At 35.1% G+C, this 21,760-nt stretch overlaps 1 protein-coding gene across 1 annotated transcript; it reads right to left on the reverse strand.

The window, feature by feature from the left end:
• Nucleotides 1-4,099: 4,099 nt before the first annotated feature.
• On the reverse strand, nucleotides 4,100-19,941 carry LOC131951053 (uncharacterized). Its single transcript, XM_059313321.1, has 9 exons — nucleotides 19,854-19,941; nucleotides 16,632-16,996; nucleotides 15,669-15,788; nucleotides 13,344-13,473; nucleotides 12,964-13,120; nucleotides 8,387-8,565; nucleotides 8,069-8,139; nucleotides 7,484-7,816; nucleotides 4,100-5,879 (listed from the first exon to the last, which is right to left on the reverse strand). Exons 2-9 carry the CDS (start codon nucleotides 16,986-16,988, stop codon nucleotides 4,647-4,649), a joined length of 2,580 nt encoding a protein of 859 aa, XP_059169304.1. The 5' UTR covers nucleotides 16,989-16,996; nucleotides 19,854-19,941; the 3' UTR covers nucleotides 4,100-4,646.
• Between the last annotated feature and the right edge of the window lie 1,819 nt (nucleotides 19,942-21,760).

Genomic DNA, 21,760 nt, shown 5'->3' on the forward strand with positions numbered 1-21,760 from the left:
TATCTCAACACACCAGATTCTCTCAACAGACCAGCATCTCTCAACATACCAGCCTCTCACAACAGATCAGCCACTCTCAATAGAACAACCTCTCTCAATACACCAGTCTTACCAGACTATCTTTGACGTACCAGCCTCTCACAAGAGATCATCATCTCTCAACAGACCAGTCTCTCTTAACAGACCAGTCTCTCTCAACATATCAGCCTCTCACATCAGACCACCCTCTCACATCAGACAGCCTCTCACAACAGATCAGCCTCTCTCAATAGACCAACCTCTCAACATACCAGACTCTCTTTGACATACCAGCCTCTCTCAACACACCAGTCTTACCAAATAACATATCAGCCTCTCTCAACAGATTAGCCTCTCTCAACAGACCAGACTCTCTCAACTAACCAGCCTCTCTCAACAGACTAGCCTCTCTTAACAGACCAGCCTCTCACAACAGACCAGCCTCTCTCAACAGACTAGCCTCTCTTAACAGATAAGTCTTTATGATTATACCAGCCTCTCTCGAAAGAGTACCATTTCTCAACATACCAGCCTCTCACAACAGATCAGCCTCTCTCAATAGACTAACCTCTCAACATACCAGATTCACTTCGACATACCAGCCTCTCTCAACATACCAGATTCTCTTCGACATACCAGCCTCTCTCAACAGACCAGCCTCTGTCAACAGACCAGCCTCTGTCAACAGACCAGCCTCTGTCAACATACCAGCCTCTCAACTTATCAGCCTCTCTCAACAGACCAGCCTCTCTCAACAGACCAGCCTCTCTCAACAGACCAGCCTCTCTCAACAGACCAGCCTCTCTCAACAGACCAGCCTCTCTCAACAGACCAGCCGTTTGTTCAAAGAATACATTTGAAAAATAAACACATTTTTTGTTACATTTTGTAAAATAAGTAAACATTAAGTCATAATTAATGTGATTGTGTTATGTCTCATTCATAATATATATATATATATATATATATATATATATATATATATATATATACATATATATATATATATATATATATATATATATATATATATATATATATATATATATATATATATGACAATAAGGTTTATATTTTTACTATTATCATTCTATAAGCCCAGCACCCACCAGATTTAGTAAAATAAACTGTGAGAATAGAAAGATGTAATGAATAAAGCATAACATTCAACAGTTAACAAGTCTAATGCTAAATACAGTCATAATTTTAAAAAAAACAGTCGAAAGCGATAAAGCTATACTAAAACATCTCTACTAAAATTAAACTGACCCAATAAAGTAGAATAAGCTCAAATAATTAAAATATGAGCACAAAACAATAATCTAAATATTATGAAGTGTTAAATTACGTTCAGTGAACAAAACGAACGAACGCGGCTGAGACCGAAATTCTCGGTACAAAACAGCTAAGTCTGCGCGCGCAGAGATAGACGGTTTGCAGTGAGAGTTTTAGACCGAGCAAAACCGACTATCTTTTAAACCTGCTATAATTTTGTAAATATTAACAAAACTCATTTTAAAACGCTACAGTATAGTCGGTAGAGAGTTTCTTCGCACATATTCTAAAAAATTGTTTTAGACCGATCAACAATGAAATAATCACTTTTTTGTCTCTCCTGAAAAATTTACATTTTCGGAGTTAGACGGTTTGCGTGTATTGAGTTAGTCGGCCAATGCTAGGATTGGCCGGCCAATCCGCGCATTGGCCAATATCGCCTCCCATAGGTCGGTCAAAGTCCGAAACTTTGCTTCATTTCGGCCTTTGGCCGGCCAGTCCGCGGACTGGCCATGGTGGACCGGCCAAAGTCTTAATTAGAAGATCATGAGCAGATTTTTTTTTTTTTTTATGCCGGTAGGATCATGAAATTAAGTCTTTATTGATTATTAATTAAAGTAAATGACAGAAACATTCACATTTTTTATTGTACTATAGTTTCAATCAAGCAATATTATCATTTGTTACAACAAGTTGAACTTTTATGGCATTTAGAATTACATAGCAGCTTGTTATTTTTACACTTGCAGCGATTTGTTGTGCACTTGGTTGTGCAATTGCAGCGAGTGTAGCCTTGGCCCCCAGTCAATGATTGTAAAGATGCGATGGTTCGTAGTGATTTTTCCTCAGTGCCAACTGACGACAATAAGAGCAGTTTTTCGTGAAGAATTGAACTCACTTCTAGCATACAGTTCTTTTAGAACACCATGTTCCGTTCCTAATTTGTAAAAACCGCCCTCGACGTTTAAAGATGGTGAAGTGGGTGACAATGTACGCATCCGTTTTCCAGATGTTGACAGAGGTCACGGTGATCCCCGAAGCGTGATTGCAGTTGTCATGAGCGTCGAGGGTGGTTTCTATAAATTAGGAACGGAACATGGTGTTCTAAAACAACTGTATGCTAGAAGTGAGTTTTCAATTCTTCACGAAAAACTGCTCTTATTGTCGTCAGTTGGCACTAAGGAAAAATCACTACGAACCATCGCATCTTCACAATCATTGACTGGAGCCAAGGCTACACTCGCTGCAATTGCACAACTAAGAGCACAACAAATCGCTGCAAGTGTAAAAATAAAAAGCTGCTATGTAATTCTAAATGCCATAAAAGTTCAACTTGTTGTAACAAATGATGATATTGTTAGATTGAGACTATAGTACAATAAAAAATTTGAATGTTTCTGTCATTTACTTTATTTAATTGATAATCAATAAAGACTTAATTTCATGATCCTTACGGCAAAAAAAAAAAAAAATCTGCTCATGATCTTCTAATTCGGACTTTGGCCGGTCGTCCCTAGCCAGATGATCTTCTAATTAAGACTTTGGCCGGTCTACCATGGCCAGTCTGCGGATTGGCCGGCCAAAGGCCGAAATCAAGCAAAGTTTCGGACTTTGACCGACCTATGGGAGGCAATATTAGCCAATGCGCGGATTGGCCGGCCAATCCTAGCATTGGCCGACTTCGGGCTTTGACCGTAACATATATATATATATATCAGAAGTATGCGATGTGAAACATGGGATGCTATCTGTTGTGAGTGGTAGTGATAGGGTCGTAAACCAACAACATTAAGGGTGTACCAAGACAAAAGCCGCTTATGTAAATATGTAAATGTTTATTTCTACAGTGGCACACGAGCACACAACACGTCATCCGAGTCAGTCGTCCCCGGGCTTTCCATCCCTTGTCATATATAGTTTGTCTTGGCCTTGGGGATCAGGCCACGGTCAACCTATGGTGTCAGCCGCGTGTCAGCGTCTTAGGGCTGCACCCTGCGGTCATCTTCCCGCTTGTCCGTCCTGGTCTGTCATTTGATACCCGTGGTACCGTCGAGGTCACAACACTATCAGTATAGTGGCGCCTTTTTGGAAATTAATTTAAATCAATTTTAAAAGAAATTGCCATCGGCTATAAAAGAGTTTATATTATACAAACTTCGATCTTAAAACTGTGACCGACCATATATCCATGGCTAATATGTTATGTAGATACTAAATGATATACGTATTTCTAGGCGCCATTGTTTATTGTTTAGTTCAGACTTTTTCCCCAGGAGGTGGGGGGCGCACACTGGTAAAAGTATATATTTACTATATAAATTCCATTTCGTTGGGGGTGGGGGGGGGGGGGGGGGTCGGTAGAATTTTTTCGGGAGGTAGCCTCCCCCCCCCCTCGAAAAGATGCCTGGAAGAAACTCTGGGAACAACTGTAAATTTGTTGGAGGGAAAGGGTTTAACAAAGTGGGATCTCGCACCGTGTGACGCTAAACCTAGTGACGCCCCCGTGTTGTTATATTTTCACTGCACAATGTAACCTTTGCTATATAAATATATATATAAATTCTGCCTATACACTGACATACAAGTTTATACTTTTGTAACATAACTTGATATATTATGTCTTTGTTTATTGAGCTAAATGATGTAAAAGTTGGATTTGTAGTTAGACTCTTATTTTAATTTTTTTTATAGAAGTGACAAATTAAGCATTTACAATACTCTGCATTCAAGAAAAAATGCATAACCATATTCTACATTTACAGATCTCAATGTATATTTTATTTTAAATCAGTACCTATTACAATTTTATTACAGTTACAATTTTCAATCAATAATATTTATAAAACTATATCAAAATAAATACAATAACTATTAGTAAATTAACAGTATTATACTTATCATTTTCAGTTAAATTATATGTTGACTCACATAAGTTTCACAATGTTGTATGTATAAAAAAAATTAAAAAATCTTTTTAATTGAATAACTTTAGAGTAATTTTATTAAACATGTTTTTTATTAAACTACATAGCTAAAAATAATTACTATCTGATGGGTTTTTTTTAAATAAAAATTTATTTATTAAATACAGCATTGTGCTGTAGGCCTAGTTTTTAGAAAAAATGCATTTGTAAATTTTAAGAGCAAAAAAAACTGTCCATGGACTATAAAGCATATTTTACACTAAATGAATTACCTTATTCATGATACGCATCTATTTTTTAGCATCTATTTTTTAGCGTATTATTGCATAAAATTTGTTTAATATGAAAGCTAATTCAAAAAACTATGGAGAACTACCACACAAAAAATGCATGAAGGAAATACAATTTATTAATGTAAATGGATTTATTTTAAGATTTTTTGTAGAATACGGCACACAAAATGTGGCTGGTACTTCCAAATACTTGAGCATATCGCTTCTTTTTTACACACAACTGCAGTTTGGGCGGTGAATGCTTTGCAGGGGTGTGTCCTCTCTTTACATCTTGCGGATTACAACACATGTGTCCCTTAATGAAGGAGTACGTTCTAAACCTTGAAGGCTCATCTCCATTATAACCACTTCGACAATACTTGATTGTTTCTTCCCACTCTCTCCTGTTTTCTGGGGTATCAGGTGTCAAGTCACGCCCATTGTTGTCAGCCTCCACAAGCAACATCTGCGGTATATTAAACACAATCACAGCAGGATCATTGCCACCTTTTATGGCCCAATCTTTGGCTTCGTGGTAAGAATAGGACAGGTAAAAACCTTCTTTATTTGTAAAGTCCTGTGCTGCATGACCATCTTTAACCCTTATTCCTTGCTCTAAAACAGAGACTGCAGATACATGGTCAGTCCCATGAAACAACAGACTATGCCTGTTTCTGGAGTTTTGGAGCAAGTAACTGTCAATGGAGTTTTGAATATCTTGACTTGATTTGTCCGATACATTGATAATATTTATTTCCGCCGTTCCAGGTAGCCTTGGTTTTCTGAAGTTTATTAACGCTCTAAATGGAATGTTTTCCGGTGCATAAGGGTAATCATTATGTAATGATTTGTAAGGGAAATCATTGGAATCAGATAAAAGAGGATGACATCGGAACATGCTTTCAATGTAAGATTCAGCCCAATATAAAGGTGATTGGAGATCAAACAGATGTGCAGGAATGTTATTTGAAATGAACTTGGACTTTTTTTCAGTAAACCCCATGTTGTAAAATACGTCATTTGGTTGGAACATGTTTCGCTCAAAGCTTTTTATCCATTTTAAAATGTAGTATAACTCGTCTTGGTGAAACCATAATTCTGTTTGTATCTTCTTCAAGCGACTGGCTAATTCCACTCTTAAGCCAAGCACTGCACACAAAATGTCAATGTCATAAATTACCATTTGTTGCTCAAAGGGTACATTTTCAAGATTGCCAGTGTCCACTGATACTGAAAATTCTTTTAGTGCAACTTCCAAAGAAGGTAATAAATCCTGCATCTCCCTCTCACAGGAGGTGTAGTCCCATGGGATGAAGGCCAGAAAAGTTTCAATAGCTCTGGACATTTTCTCTACAAGGGCTGATAAGTTCTTTCTAGTACTGTGCTCCTGCTGTAATATTTTATTGATAGTTTTAATAACAGATAAAATTGTTGCTCACTTGTATATACCAGAGGTAAAAACTATTAACATATCTGTTTAGGTATTTAATTATAAGTCATGTGTCAAGGAATTAGAAGAAATTGGCCGATGTGACTACACAGACATCTTTTCATATCTAATATGACCATTTACCATTCAAGTTAACTATGTTTTGATGCACAATGTCAAGTAATGAGTTATAACCCTAATAAGGTGTTTATTTGTGCCTTTTTTAAACTTCTCTTTTTTAGCTACAAAATCTCTCTCATAAAAAAACATCCCTCAATCAATTAATAGATTATTAAAGAATTGCCAAATGTAAACAATTTTTATATGATTATGTTTTTAATTATTTTACCAAAATAACATTGACTCAGAATTGGAAACTTTTTTTTACAGATTTATAATTTAATCTAACTCTTTCTCAGATAATTATCTTTTACCGTCTGTGGCCATGGGACAGATGAAGTAGAGTTAATCTGTTTCAATGACCTTGATGTACAACGGGATAATGTGGTCAGCACTATGCACAGCAGCATTTGTTTCCCTAACATAATAGGTATTCATCAGAGCTGGGTGGATTCAGGGACGATGTACTTACTTGAACACAGACTTAAGACTTTCGGCTTAATTGTCTAGCGCTACACCACTAGGCCTCAGAAGCTGCTCATTAACTTTTTAATACTATTTTATTTAACATTCAGAGACAACTGTTGTCACAAAACTTTAAAAATAGATCAGAGCCCTAATAAGATGAACATCTAGTTAGCAGAAGAAACTCTAGTTTAGTGAAGTTATTTAACCATTAATGTCCCATTCATTCTACCAAAACTCCACCCATGACGGCCCAATGTAAGGGGCATAACTCTGTATGATCAAGTGAATAGTTTCACAAAATATTTGTTTTTGTCTAAATGAAATTGAAAATTAAGATAAAAACTACTGCTTAATGTTAAGAATAAACCTGGCTTTCCAACAGTATTAAATAGAATATATTGTATTCGGTAAAAGTACAGTAAAAAAAATAAAAAATGTCGGAGAAAATTGAAAACAGGTCATTTTCGGTAGTCAACTTTATTTATTTTTGTCTAAACAACTATGCATCGAATTTAACAGTTAAATATCAATTTGGTTATGTTTAAGATAAATAATTCATAAAATACATGCCTAGATACGTTTAGAGGCATTATTTTATTTTATTTTTAATATTAAATCTACTAAAAAAAGGACAGATGAGTCTAAAATTTCGAGATAGAAAAAAACTATTATTTTTTATCTTTCAAAAGCGCCATTGAAATTATAAGACCGGAAAAGGACGCTGTAACTATCCGACTTCCTGTTTAGTTAAAAATTAGGATTTGTAGGCCAAATTTTAATGAAACAAATTTAATTTTTCTATGTGTATTTTAAGCGGGCGGCAGCGGGCGTTACGGGACATTAACGGTGTCGGGCGGCAGCGGGCGTTACGGGACATTAATGGTTAAGAAAATAAATGTAGTTCAGGGAAAAATTAAGTCATACCAACAATTCAAATATTTATCACAGAATGTAAAAAAAAAGTTACATAGCTTTACCTCTACATCCTCTACACAAGCAACAGCACTCAGATCCACCACCAGACTGTTGTTGTATGCTAAGAGCACACTTGCAATTTTAATTAATTCATTCACCTCCAATGGAACAGTTAATTTTTTCAATACTTCACTATGCTTGATGGTGCAACTATCAATCACTTCACTTGATTTTATTTTGTCAAACCACGTAGAAGCTTCCACCTCATCCTCGTGGTAATTTTTTAGAATCACATCTTGTCCACCAGATACTTTGTTAATAATTGACCAGTATAGTTTCAAAATTTCAGCAAAATGGTTTAAGATACATTTATTTTCATCTTGAGTAATGTCTACCTGAAAAAGATTGTATTAAAAAGAATGTTTTCAATACAAAAATATTGCCTTAGGAAAAGAGGTAGCTAACATCATAGATACAAATAGTTGAAGTATTTGACTGTAAAATACCTTTAAGTTTAAAGATATATTTTCTATAACTTTGTCTATAACAAATACAAGTTTTAACAAGTCCACAATGCTAATGTACGGACTCATTATGGTCTAGTACAACAAAGTTCAATTTAAGAATTAAATTTCCTCTTTAATTACCTCCTCCAGCCCTCCAACAGCTGTAGCAGCAGATGGCAAGGCAGTCTTTGACATTTCCAAGTGTTGCTCATCTGCAATGTCAATAATGAGATGGTCAGGAATATTGTGTATCAGCCAGAGCAGGAAAATCTCAACACTAACATTACAATGAACACAGAAATTGTACTAATGAAAGATCAATTATATATCTGCAGTCAGTAAAATTAAGCATGTAAGAATTTTACTAAATAATTTAAAGAAAATTTTAAATGTGTCAGTACCAAAATCTAATTTGAATACATATATTCATGAAAATATTTTGTAAAAATTATTGTTTACCAGTTATAAATTGATTATTTTGCAATAACCATTCTGCAAAAGGAATTTCTTCAGAATTCTCTATTACTTTTGATGATGCCAAATTAGGCAAGTTAGATCGAGCTTTTGCCGGCAAGTCATACACATCTTGTGCACTGAATTCCCCAGAATGCCCAGTTGACCCAGTTATTTCAATGGACCTAGTAAAATATAGTTTGATTAATAACATATATTTTCCCACGTTTTCTTTAACTTTCTTTCTCTGTCTTTCCACTCAAATCTTGCGATCGAAATTTCTGGCACTTCCCAGTTAGCTAGCGCGCTGAAATTTTCAGGGAAGCTTTCTTTTGGATGACCATAGAATATGCAATTGCAATTGATCGCTTATAGTAGAGTGATCGCTTGCATTATTGTGATGTATAGCGTTTATTTTCTACTTTTTAGTTCAATCAGAAAACGTGGGTTTTTTAAAACTTTTTTAATGATTATTATTTAGATTTGATAAAATATATATTTAGATCTGGTAATATACATATATACATACACTAACGTTGCCGGGGTGATAGAAGAAAGTTTGACGACATATATTAGAAGGATTTCACTAACGCGTTACCAATCATATGTTCCTAGTCCTAGACGCGTGACCTTCTTTTCTTAAAGTGAGTTATTTAAATGTAAACAATGCCTGCGCTTGGATCATAAATATCAGGACACTGGTTTACCTACACTACGACATTAAAGCATTGAGTGTACATTAATCATTCACCGAAATAATATGGTAGAAGACACTTCGGTGACCGCCCATGTGTCAGACGTAGAGGGAGCCTCTCAGGAGCCCCCCTATCGATCACACTACCACATACAACCAACAGGCGCCATCGTGCCAAATAGCATCCTGTTAACAATGATGGAGATTGCGTCATTCACTAAAGTGACACAAATGAATAGGATTTGTTATTTAACACGTAAAAAAAAATTATTTGTCGTGTTTTAAATATCAGTGTGACTGATGCAATATGTTAGCGTTACTAATGGTCTTAGATGTTCGATCTCAATTTCTGTTTGGATTATCTAAAAATAGATGCTTATTGCATCATTCGCAAAGTGGCGAAACTGGAATTTTTTACGGACAAAAAGAAACATCCCAGTTAATAATCTAACCTTGGTTAATTTTTCTGATTATTAAAATAAAACGTATTACATGGCGCTCCGCGGCCCATGTGAGCCTTTGGGGGCCGAAACAGACATGTTTATTTGCAGCCTAATCGCACCATACAAGGGCGCCAGAGGGCATAAGTCCGCCTAAATTAGAGGGTAGTGTTATAAAACAATTTAATAAAACAACCATACCTTTCACCTTATTAAAACTGCCAAAGGGAGATAATTTATTTTCCCTGCCTTTTTTTTTCAATTTGATTTATTACTTTTCTTTAGTAATTTTTTTTTAAATTTAAAAAAATTGGAACTGTCAAAATCGGGATGACGGAACAAATTACTTTTTTTAGGTGAAAAAGGCGGAACAGTACCGATTTTGGAGGGACGGTAGGCATGTCTGCATTTAGGCTATGTCACGTGACAACCAAATTGCCTTTTCAAAAGGCTTTTGTCTTTTAAAAAATTGTGTTGAATTACCGAAAATACCAAAACGTCACATATAGTCCGAAAAAAAAAAAAAAAAAAACAGGATTTTACAACCATATTAATTTTAATTATACAGCACATGATTTTAATATTTAATTAGCCTCTTGAATACCTTTGAGACTTTTCTTGCTTGGGTCTATTAAAAAAAACTAGATCTAAATTTTAGATACATCTAGATCTCTAGAAATCTAGATCTAGTCTCGGCTGATTTTACATCCCTAAAAAACGATAGTTTACCTTAGGCCAAACTGTATTATTTTATATCTAGAATCTAGATCTAATATCTACATCTAGATCTAATGTGTAGTAAAAAAAATTATTTCTATTCTTACATGTCAGGGCTTACACTTAGACATCTAGATCTATATTTTCTTTGAAGTTAATTTCGTGATCGCGTCGGCGAACAAGAAGTAGGCTAGGCCTACATTGTTTCTTCATCACGCTTTGCCATTCGCGCCATGTTTGGTATTGTAATGTTTGGTATTGTAAAGATAGTTTCGCATTTATATAAATATATAGAAAATGGACAATCTAGGCCTAATATGTATTTAGATTCTAGATCTAGAATTTTTAGTAAAATTTTTTTAGTAAATTTCGGAAAAAATTCAATTTCCAGAGAAAATTTGAGAAATAATGATTTTTTTACTCATTCGAGCTTTAAAAAACATGTATTTTCGGTAATCTATCGTTTAAGACAGGTACATGAAATCACCCTTAGGTATTTTGTTGACAATTTGGCATATATTAATTTTCTGTGCAAATTCATTATTAATGAAAAAAATTCCAAAGTCAGGTCAGCCTGTTGCACACTCCACTGAACTTGATTAATGGAATAAATATTGGTAATCTATCGTTTTGGGTACGTAAAATCTTGAGTGGGTGTGACCCGAGTGTGGCACATCGCATTGTTATGATTGTAACTTTTTATTTCTGTGTTTTATGACTAGATCTATATTTGTTCACAATCAGCATGCTATGCTTTTAAAATTGATAAAGGGTAAGTATACCAAGTTACAAAATCTGAAATCTAACTTATAATTCATACTTTCAGTAGCGATGTTTTCATCAGATGCAACCATGCTCATTTATTTACTATAGCAGCCATCTTATTTAAGTTTTATTTTGTTAAACTTACACCGCGTTTACACTTATGACATGTACACTAGACTTGACCTACTAAAGTGTATACTAAACATGTTACGAGTATATGGAACATCTGAGTCGCAGTACACAAAACCACGCCCCTTTTTGTGTTCTGGGTCTTTTTTGTCTTCGTTCGCTGAGCGAAAACATAGTACATGTTCTGAATTTTCAGATTAGTGCGCATGCGTCGAAAAGTAGTTAGGCGCATCCTAGGCCCTAGGTCTCAGCTGATAGCAAAATTAAAGAAGCTAGGCCCTGGACCCTATAGGCCTACTACTGATCTTTAGTTTTTAAGCCCACGATTTCATAATTTATAACTTCACTAGGCCCTAATAAAAATTATCTTTTTATAATTACTTATTATTTCTTTAATTAAATCCCGAACACGTTTTAATAAAACAAATGTAATGTCCAAGGCATTACAATTTTGCCTTTAAACCAGTTTAGGTATTAATTACGAAAATAATAATTATTTAAAAATATAATTTAACCAAATGTATCTCAAATTTTTCCTTGACCAATATTTTGTTTTAAGTGTATCAACATATTTTCAGTTTCCGTCTGACATGAATAAATCTATAGATCCACCAGAATGTACCCGTGAGATCACACATGATCAACTGACTATGAAAACAGGCAGATAAAGTCATAGGCTAATTATATAGGTTTAGAACGGGACATAATTAACATAAAAAACGAAGGGGTGAGAAGGAATGAGTGTCACATAGGCCCTACTTTAAAAAGTAGATCTACTTTTTTCTTAATAATAGACTCATAGTTGTAAATACGTTTAATTAACTTGGCAGGTGTTAGTGTTCGAAGAAATCGAGCCTTTCAGCAAACAAATATTTAGCCCTGTTTATCCGAAGCTGTTTCTGAAGGATATAGACAAGCAAAAAAGTTGGAGAAATGGCTACCATAGGGTTGGGGTGGGAAGGGGTGATTGTACTGCGGGTGGGAGGGAGGGGTAATAACATGTGAATAATGTCTACGACCCGTGCTATTATACACAGCATTATATTTATAAAAACTTTTTAACTACATTTGCTGGCACTCCAATAAAATTTATAAAATCTTGCATGTTCTCTAATTTTTATATAATTCATTGTTAAATTTTACACTATTTTCCTTTTTAAAAAATAAAGCTGTGTGTCCACTATCTACGTGGGTTTTTTTTTTACTTTGATTACTCTTTATTTTATTTGTCTAGGCCTATATAGCAGACGCTCCATGCCAAAGGTCAAGCTTGTTAAATAAAATGTTCTATAACATGTTCTGTAAGTGTGAACGCTAAAGTATACATGTTCTGTGGAGAAAATTGTTCCAGATAAAAATATTTTGGCGGGCTTTGTGTTCTGGAAATGTATAGTATACATGTCGTAATTGTAAACGCGGTATACAGCGGAAGATTCAGGGGAAGCCACTTTATTTTACAAATGGCTGCTGTTTATATATAAATCTAGATCTGGTAATCTATCGTTTTGGGTATAAAAAAGTAACGAAAATGAGCAGTACCAATATTTTCCAGTTTTGAGTACCTAGTCATGACCTAGATCTACATTTAGATCTGATACATATTTATTATTTAGATGTGGTAACATAACATATATACTATATAGATCTACATATAGTCTATATATAAATATATGTAGATCTGCTTATTAAATTATGTAGGCCTATATTAGTATATTTAGATTTTAGATCTAGAGATCTAGATCTAGTAAGATAATATTACCTGATTTACTTGATGGTAATATTAATTGTCAAAATGCTGACACCACCATGACAGACTACAAAGAGTTGCTGATACTTACCAAATATCAATTTTGGTTTCATCATCAAAACTCTCTACTTCCCTTTTGGAACATGAAAATGGCATTTTCCATCTTTTTTTATTATTATCCAGGGGACAGATTTTGAAAATATCTGGTTTTTTTATGTTTTTATCAGCTCCCATCAATATATTATTACCTGTAACATTTAAATTCAAAAGATTAAAAAGAAAATCGTGTTTGCCAATAGTTCAGCTAGAAAGTATTGTTAAAAAAACATGTAAGATACCATGGAAAGATGGTTTGTTAAATTATATTCAGTTCTTCTGAAATTATGAAGTATTATATTAAGATGGGTCGACAGAATAAATTATTTGATTGGAGAGTAACACAGATTTTCTCTGTGCTAAACATTAACAAACCTCTCAAATCCTGATTCAAAACTTTATTGCTATACAAGTAATTGATGCCTTCCCATATTTGTATGGTAAATAGTTTTGTTGATGGTTCATCAGGGACTCCATGTTTTGAGATGTAGTAAGAGAGTGTTCCCTAAATAAGTAAAAACATTCTAGAGAATACAATAGGTAATGGCTGATCTATAAGTATACATTATTTCTAGATAATTAAGACAGTTTATACAAGGATATATGTTGTGAGCAATGTTATTTTTATTCAGAAAGGTAGATAGTCAAAAGAATTTTTAAAAAAATCTAATTGCAATGGAAAAGCACACATTATTTATAATGGGAGGGTACACAAAGAAATAAAGGATGATGTGGCAGAGAGCTAGAGTCCAACCCATAAAGTCTCGAATTCAAAACAGGGTTCAAATCAGTACACCGTCCCTGAGTCCACCCAGCTCCAGTGGCATGCAGAGGAGGGTTGCATCTGATGTGGGTGAACTTTTTTTTTGTTATTGAAAAATATTGCTGTATGTTGTGTCATCATAAGTTTTCATCTGCCTCCATACTGACTTCTGACTGATTTATTTATTTACTAATTCACCCAAAACAAATTGTAATACTGAATTGTCTATCACTGTATAGCACAACTTTATGGAAAAAGTGGGCTTTGGTATATATATAGTCATTGTTTCTTCAATAAATGTGGTCTTTATATTAAAGTGTGTATATGATATTTATTTAGTATAGTGTAGGGGCATCTTTTAGGATACTTTTACCCATTAATTCCTATGCACTAAATGGGCATCTTTAAAGTAAAGTATTTATGGCCATATTCGTTATACTACTTTTTAAAAAATTCGTAGAGTAATTAGTTCCATATTTATTTTTATACACTGCAGGGGCATCTTTGAAGTAAGTATGCTCATATTCATATAACATATTTGAATGGCATCCATACAGTAATTATACACACAATATTCAATTTAAAAAGAAAAAAATTATGGAAAAGTAGCAAATAAAACAATTTGCTTACAGCACGTGTCAGCTAGTAAATATATATTATATATATGTGTATGTATATAGGTATGTGTGTGTATATAGGTATGTGTGTGTACATAGGTATGTGTGTGTACATAGGTATGTGTGTGTACATAGGTATGTGTGTGTACATAGGTATGTGTGTACATAGGTATGTGTGTGTACATAGGTATGTGTGTGTACATAGGTATGTGTGTGTACATAGGTATGTGTGTGTACATAGGTATGTGTGTGTACATAGGTATGTGTGTGTACATAGGTATGTGTGTGTACATAGGTATGTGTGTGTACATAGGTATGTGTGTGTACATAGGTATGTGTGTGTACATAGGTATGTGTGTGTACATAGGTATGTGTGTGTACATAGGTATGTGTGTGTACATAGGTATGTGTGTGTATATTGGTATGTGTACGTATATACGTATGTGTATGTATATACATATGTGTATGTATATACGTATACATATATATATATATGGGCATCTGCCCTAAAGTTGGCACTGGTCATCAAAATAGGCACGCCACTGCCCAGCTCTGATGTGTATTTAAGTCACATTAGGGAGATGGTTGGGCATAGTGCTGACCACATTATCCCCTTGTATGCTGAGCAGATCACTGGAGTGGATTAATTTCAACTTAAGTGCTTGCAAAGGATAAAAGGCATACTGGTCTAACACTATCTCAAATGATGAATTAATTAGAGAGATGGGAGTGGAAGCAGTTTCCAAATTAATTGAAAAAAGATCGGGATGGATGGGGTATGTCCTAAGAATGAACCCAGTTGACATTGAAGGAATGGCTGAACTGGATGTTTCAAAGAAAAAAACAAGGAAGGCCATGGAAGACGTGGAGGTGCACAGCAGGGAAGCAGCTGGCAGATGCATGACTGTCATGGGGAGGCTGCCAACCCCATGTGACTTGGACACAAAAAGGAAAAAATGAAGCTGCTGAGATCATCAACACACATGAACTCTACTGCCCTATGTGTCTTGGCAAACAGGAAAAGATGATGACACAAAAAAATAGCTAGCCAAAAAATTAAACTGTCAAATTCTGGGTTTTAGTGTGTAAAACATCACCAGGTCACCTACTCAACTCTTGTTAGCAAAGTGAGGTTGGCCACACAATAAAAAAAGCTCTGCTTCAACTTTGTGATGGACTGAAGGGCCTAAAGATACTTAATTGTGTAAATATATATTTTAAAAACTATCCAACCCTTTTTTTTAAAAGCCATTATGTTTTAGTTGTAATATTAGAAGTATCTTTTTAGAAAAAGATGATAAAAATAATAAAAAAGTTTACCTTCTTGACATTTTCAAAATACAAGATAATTTCTTGATCTCTTTTTATGAGCCCATAAAATTGAACAATTCTTCTGTGTTTAAGCTTGAAGATAGCTTCAGTGTGAGATCTTTCAAAGTCCTATAAATAGAAAAGCTAATATAAATATGATTTTATATTAAAAAATGTGTATTTAAATATACATAAGAACCACTTTTTAGAAACATAATTCTTATTCGCTGTTCTTTTAAAAACATAAGAAGCAGATGTTCCTAAAGAATAGTGATACGGCCGCTAGCACATACGGAATGTACAAGGGGTAAAAAGGTTTTAATTGCTATTGGGGATTGATGGGTAAAAAAAAATACAGGGAGAGAAGAAAATACAGGTTATACAAATTGCAGCATTTCATCTAAATATTTTGTCCATAACAATTAGGCCCAATATAAAGGTGATTGGAGATCAACAGATGTACAGGAATGTAATTCCCAATGAATTTAAGACATTTTTCCAATAAATCCCATTTTGTAAAATACATTGTTGGATTGGGTTTCCTGCTGATATGCGTGATTGTTATAAAATCAAGATTGAACATAGTCATGTGTTTGATGAAACCAGATTTCTTATGTTAGCTGCTTTAAATTAAATAACCTATCTCCATCCTTAATACAAGCACAACACACAAAACATCGACGTCATAGATTACCACTAGCTGTCTTAAATTTGGAATATCATCATATCCATTTACTAAAAATTCATTTATAGTAGTTTCCAAACAAGGTAATAAAACCTGCACCTCCCTCTCATGAGAAGTGTAGTCCCATGGTATGAAAGCCTATTGCTTTAAACACGAGTGTCAAATTTTTGTAGATGGCTCGCTGTTCCCGGCTATTGAGCATCATCTGCCATGTTGTTTGAGCTCTTCTGCAGCCATGACCCCTTAAAGTTACATTGATTAAACAATTAAAAAATTCAATACATTACCTTGTTATCATGTACACAACTTTTTTTCAGAAGAGCTCCAGTCAGACTGTTGTTATAAGCTAAGAGCAGACTTGCAAGTTTTATAGGTTCAATGGTCTCAAGTGGACCAGTGACTTTCTTCAAGGGTGAACTGGGTTCTGTTTCACTATGACATTTGCTGCTTAAATACTTGGCAGCCTCACTGGATGTTATGCTACCAAAGCACCAAGAACACCCTCCTGCATATTTGTAGCAATAGTCAAGTTTTTCACCTTGTCCACCAGTTTGTTTGTTGGTGCTTGACCAATATAGTTTTAAAAGGTTGGAAATATGTTCCAGTTCTATGGTGTCAAAATTACTTCTTTTTTCTTGGCTCATTGTTTCCTCTAAATAAAATAAAAGAACCATTATCTATTATCATATCAACTTTTTAAAAACTCTTACAAAAAGTCTGTGGTTTTAATCTAATCTTATATTAAATTAGTCAAAATGAACTAATGACTATATTCAATAAAAGGATGTAAAGATTAAACCAAAATGTAATAAATATAAATAACGAGTTTAGTCAAAATAAGAAAAAAAATAAACATGGAGGAGATGGGGTAGAAATTTTTTTAATCCAATAAATGAAATCACGTCTGTCACTTATCACAAATAACCAGACCCCACATTCAAAAAGACGTAAATTGAAAAAATAATAATCGACACAATGTGCCTATAACCCGTGCCACCCGCATGGATAACTCAAGAAAGCTAAATTTTGTCACTTTGAAAAATTTCCTCTCTTGTTCATAGACTGAATGACAGTCTTAGTTTACTTTTCTCTCAAAATATTGCTCTGTATAAGAAAAATGACATCTGATCAGATCTAACAGCCATTTTGCGACGTTTTGGGGGTCGTCGAGCATAATTAATTTCGATATATATTGCTCAGGTGAATTTCACTCGCGGTCACTTTTTAGCCCACATCGAGTCTGACCGTCAGTTTTCCCATACGGCTGAGCACTTTACTTTATGGAAGAACATACAAAAATTTAGCCAGGTGTAAAGAGAGTCAGAACTTTTTTGAAAATTACCCTTTGTTTTTCACATAAATTACGAAATTGCGAGGCGGGAAAATGCGAGAAGGGCGCGAAAACGGTCGGTCACGTGACTTTGTCTCGCATATTACCACAACCCGATACTTACGCTGGATGGTGTTAAAATGCGAAGATTTCTGCGAAAAATTTACCGCACCCGATTTACATGGTATTTGGTGCAGACTTCAAAGACGTTTCGTTTACATTGTTAAAACTTATGATTTTTCCGTCGCTAGACATACTGATGATTTGTCAACTCCCCCCATCTTTTGTGACGACTTAAAATACCACCTTGTTCGAAACCGATGGAAATACCGCGGACGATAGATCAACTTCTGTCTTTTGTGTTGAACACTGAGGCCGCCTGATTTACTGTCTTTGAAGATCACCGTGCCCGAACTCGCTGCCGCCGCTAACATATTTTCTATTGTTGCATAGAAATTTTGTATTATATATCCGCCGCCAGTGTTGTGTGTGGGATGAACGGGGAGGTCAACTGTGATGAGAATGTGACATGTTGTGAATGTGGATTGGAAGAAGTAACCAAAGAAAAATGTATAAATGGGAGTCAAATGAACTGGGTTAGATGTACTATGTGTGAAAGATGGTGTCAGAGGTGTGTTTGAGTTGTGCTAGGACTGTTTCAGAAGATTTTGTAAATTTTGTTTGTAATTAAAATTAGGCCTACTTTTAATAAAATATAAATTACACTTATTAGAATTGTTTATGGCTACCTGCTTGTTTATTTTAAAATTTAAAAAAATAATTTAAATAAATAAAGATGAAAAAAAGCATGAAAAAAACGTTTTCGCTATTTACCCTTGATTCCGCATGTATGTCTCGCATTATCTTCTCGCATTTCCCGCCTCGCCGTTTCGCTTTTCGCGTCTCGCAATTTCCCAACATTGGGATATACGACTGGTCAGTTTTGACCGCTTTACTTTATTGAATTTTCCCAATTATGAACTTACAGATCATTACGGGGATGGTGGGGTCAACTTTATTCACCACTGTCCGGTCACTTAAAGTCTATTACCTTACTCGGCGTATACCTGGGTGTGACAATGTCGCTCTACACCTGCCCCGTTCTCATGCTGGTGGAGAGGAAAGGGGGGTGGGGGAGAGAATAACCAACTCAGAGTGAACATAGCGTCAGTTTTTAAATGGCTGTTCCAAACATACATATACAATTATACATATATGGGCCTACTGATTCAGGAATAGAACAGACGCGTAGTCCCTTTTTTTGTTTTTTTACTCAGAGGGTCCCCTGCCTACACTATTTATATCTAATCCAATGTGAACTCAGTGACCCTAGCTAGACGGTGTAAGTATTTTTCTCGCGCTGAGAAGAAAAGGTGAGCAACTACGTTTAAAATTGTTATATTTAATAATCTAAATCTAGAAAAGATAGGCCTATAGAATCTATAAAAAAAAACAATTAGGCCTATAAAAACAAATGTTCAAAGCAACTCTCGAGACCGAACTACAAATTTAGATGAATACTTTTATTTTTAAATGTACCATAATCAACTGATGGGAAATCGGTTCCAAGCCATAAATTTTAATTTTACGAGACTTGGCAGGCGCGACGTTCTGCACCAGGTCTTACGATATTTATTCAATATTTAATGTAGAGCTAAATATGGAGTATTAAGAAATAGAAGGACCTAACACTAGCAAATCCACAAAACTATTTAACTTTAACACAATAAAACAACAAAATACTCGCAATTCCACAAGAAAAATAAATTAAACATAAAAGGTAAAATTTGAATAGGGGTTAGGCCTATACTTTATACGAGTGTGTAATTATAGACCAAACTTAATGCCAATAATGCCGTGGTTATACGGACCCGGGCCACTTCCTTTGGGAAATCAATATTAGATCTTATTAATAGATAGGCCTGGGCTATAGACTATTTATTTAAATATATAAATATAATTACCCTGAGGCTTTTAAGCCTTAGACGGGGTTACTTTGATTTTATCATAAGCCAATCTAATAGATTGAATCTATCCAGGTATTTTTTTACTTTACATAAATCTATAGTATACAGTAGGCCAAAAATGTAAAAGTATGTAGATCTAGGCCTCGTAAAGTAGCACGTAGGACTAGAATTTCAATAAACTAAATATTAATTGACCACAATTTTAGACCTACCTGACTAAATACTGGACGTTACTAATGCCACAGCTCTAGCGACTAAGAAGAGTAAGACTCCTTTGATAAACCTGTGTTCTTGTCAACAACCCGAGCGTGCAATGAAGGTGAAAATGTTTGAATACTCTTAAGGTAGGCTACTTTGAACAATAAAAAATGACCAATGGTGAAGGTCTACACATTTCAAATTTGAATGACACGTGACACATTATGCAAAACACGGAAGATTAGCCTATCACGAGAAAAGGAAAACCACAAATAATGCAGCCAATAAAATAAGGGGTACATTATGACGTTTATGAAATTAATATAAAAATAGCTTTCATAATCACAAGCTTACTTATATGCAAAGCAATTTGCGATCGAAATTTCAACCCCTTGTTCCGAACCGATTTTTTATTTTAACTTGAACTTGAACCTTGAAACAAAGTTTGAAATAGACTAATTAGATGTTATTTTAGTAAAAAAACAACAACAACAACTGGGGGTTGATGATCTATAGGCCATAATACACCTAAAACTCTGAAGTCACTAAAAGTGTAGGGGTCGGCGTGGTCGAGTCGTTAAAGCTCATGGTTGCTAAACCGAAACGTCTCGAGTTCGAACCCTCGGGCAGATGAGGCTCGTTAGCTGGGGACAGCCACTCTTCTAGGAGAGACAACTCCAAAATCAAACAACTGCTGCCTTGTAGTTTGTTCTTGGTTGGACAAAGGCTATGGAAGCAAATCCAAAAAGAAAAGCAGGCTGAAATCGGAGTCAATGGCCTCAATGGCGCATAACCAGTTGACACGTACCGCTTAATTGAGTCGGCAAAAAGGTCATGGTTGATAAATTCGAACAAAGTCGAGAGTGTAATTGATACCATGTCGGTGGTACTGGTTCGAGACACACCAAGTCAATCTTAAATTTAATTCAATTTTTTTTTTGAATATGTTGATAATAAAGTTGCCTTTTGGGACTTGGCGGGACACGGGGCAGGTGAAGTAGAGTTCACCTGTTTTTGTCTTTTTAGCATATGAAGAGATAGTGTGGACAGACCCATGCTCAGAGTTTCTTCCAGGCATTTCTTCGGGGGGCGGACCCCCCCCCCTCCCCGAAAAAAGTCTACCGCCCCCCCCCCCGAACGAAATTAAATTTATATAGAAAATATATACTTTTAACAGTGTCCGCCCCCCCCCCCCCCCTCCCCCGAAAATTTCAAGTGCCCCCGGAGAAAAAAGTCTAAAAGAAACAAAGCCCATGCTCAGCCGAAATAGATGTTTTTAAAAAGACAAAAACAACATAACTACCATTGAACAACCGGGTTTTTAAAGAAATCTTTTTAAATCTCTTAATTTTAAGTCTCTTAATCAGCGAGTGCATTCAATATGGTATGGTTACCGATGAAGAAATAAACTATTTCATTTAAATCTATAGATCTATACATAATACCATTGAATAGTCGAGTTTTTAACGGAATCATTTAAGTCACTTAATCAGTGTGTGCCTATGTTATGTTAAATGTGTATCGGATTTTTAGCTAATTAGTTATTTCTTTGGTTTGTCACTAATATCGTTCAGCGTGTAGTAAAGCACATTGCGTTTTGACCAATAACTATTTTATAAATTATTTTTCTCAAACAAGTACAACATTTTAAAATATATAGGCATATAATTCACGTGAAACGGGTACCGATGGCTAGTAAATAAATATTAATACTAATAGTTTCGCTGTCTGTGTATCTATCTATCTATCTGACAAGAACGCTCTGTCTGGTGTGTGTGTGTGGGGGGGGGGGGGGGTGGGGTGGTTTTAGTTTAGAGAAAAGAGACAGCACTATTAGCCTAGCGCCCGTTGTATCATTCCTCAACGAGACATGTTTTTTTGGGGGGTGGGGGGTGGGGGTTTGGGGGGTGGTGTGTGTGTG

The sequence above is a fragment of the Physella acuta genome, unplaced genomic scaffold (genome assembly GCF_028476545.2).
Source record: "Physella acuta isolate Inbredline_101_S28 unplaced genomic scaffold, ASM2847654v3 ptg000795l, whole genome shotgun sequence".
NCBI lineage: Eukaryota > Metazoa > Mollusca > Gastropoda > Physidae > Physella > Physella acuta.

Bases quoted from the DNA above. Each gene is read 5' to 3' on its own strand.
- LOC131951053 (XM_059313321.1), bottom strand. From the start codon at position 16,988: ATGAGCCAAGAAAAAAGAAGTAATTTTGACACCATAGAACTGGAACAT. The intron at 13,474-15,668 runs GTAAACTTTTTT...TTACTTATTTAG, and splicing joins ATTTTGAAAATGTCAAGAAG to GGAACACTCTCTTACTACAT. The intron at 7,817-8,068 runs GTAATTAAAGAG...AATCTTTTTCAG, and splicing joins CTGTTGGAGGGCTGGAGGAG to GTAGACATTACTCAAGATGA.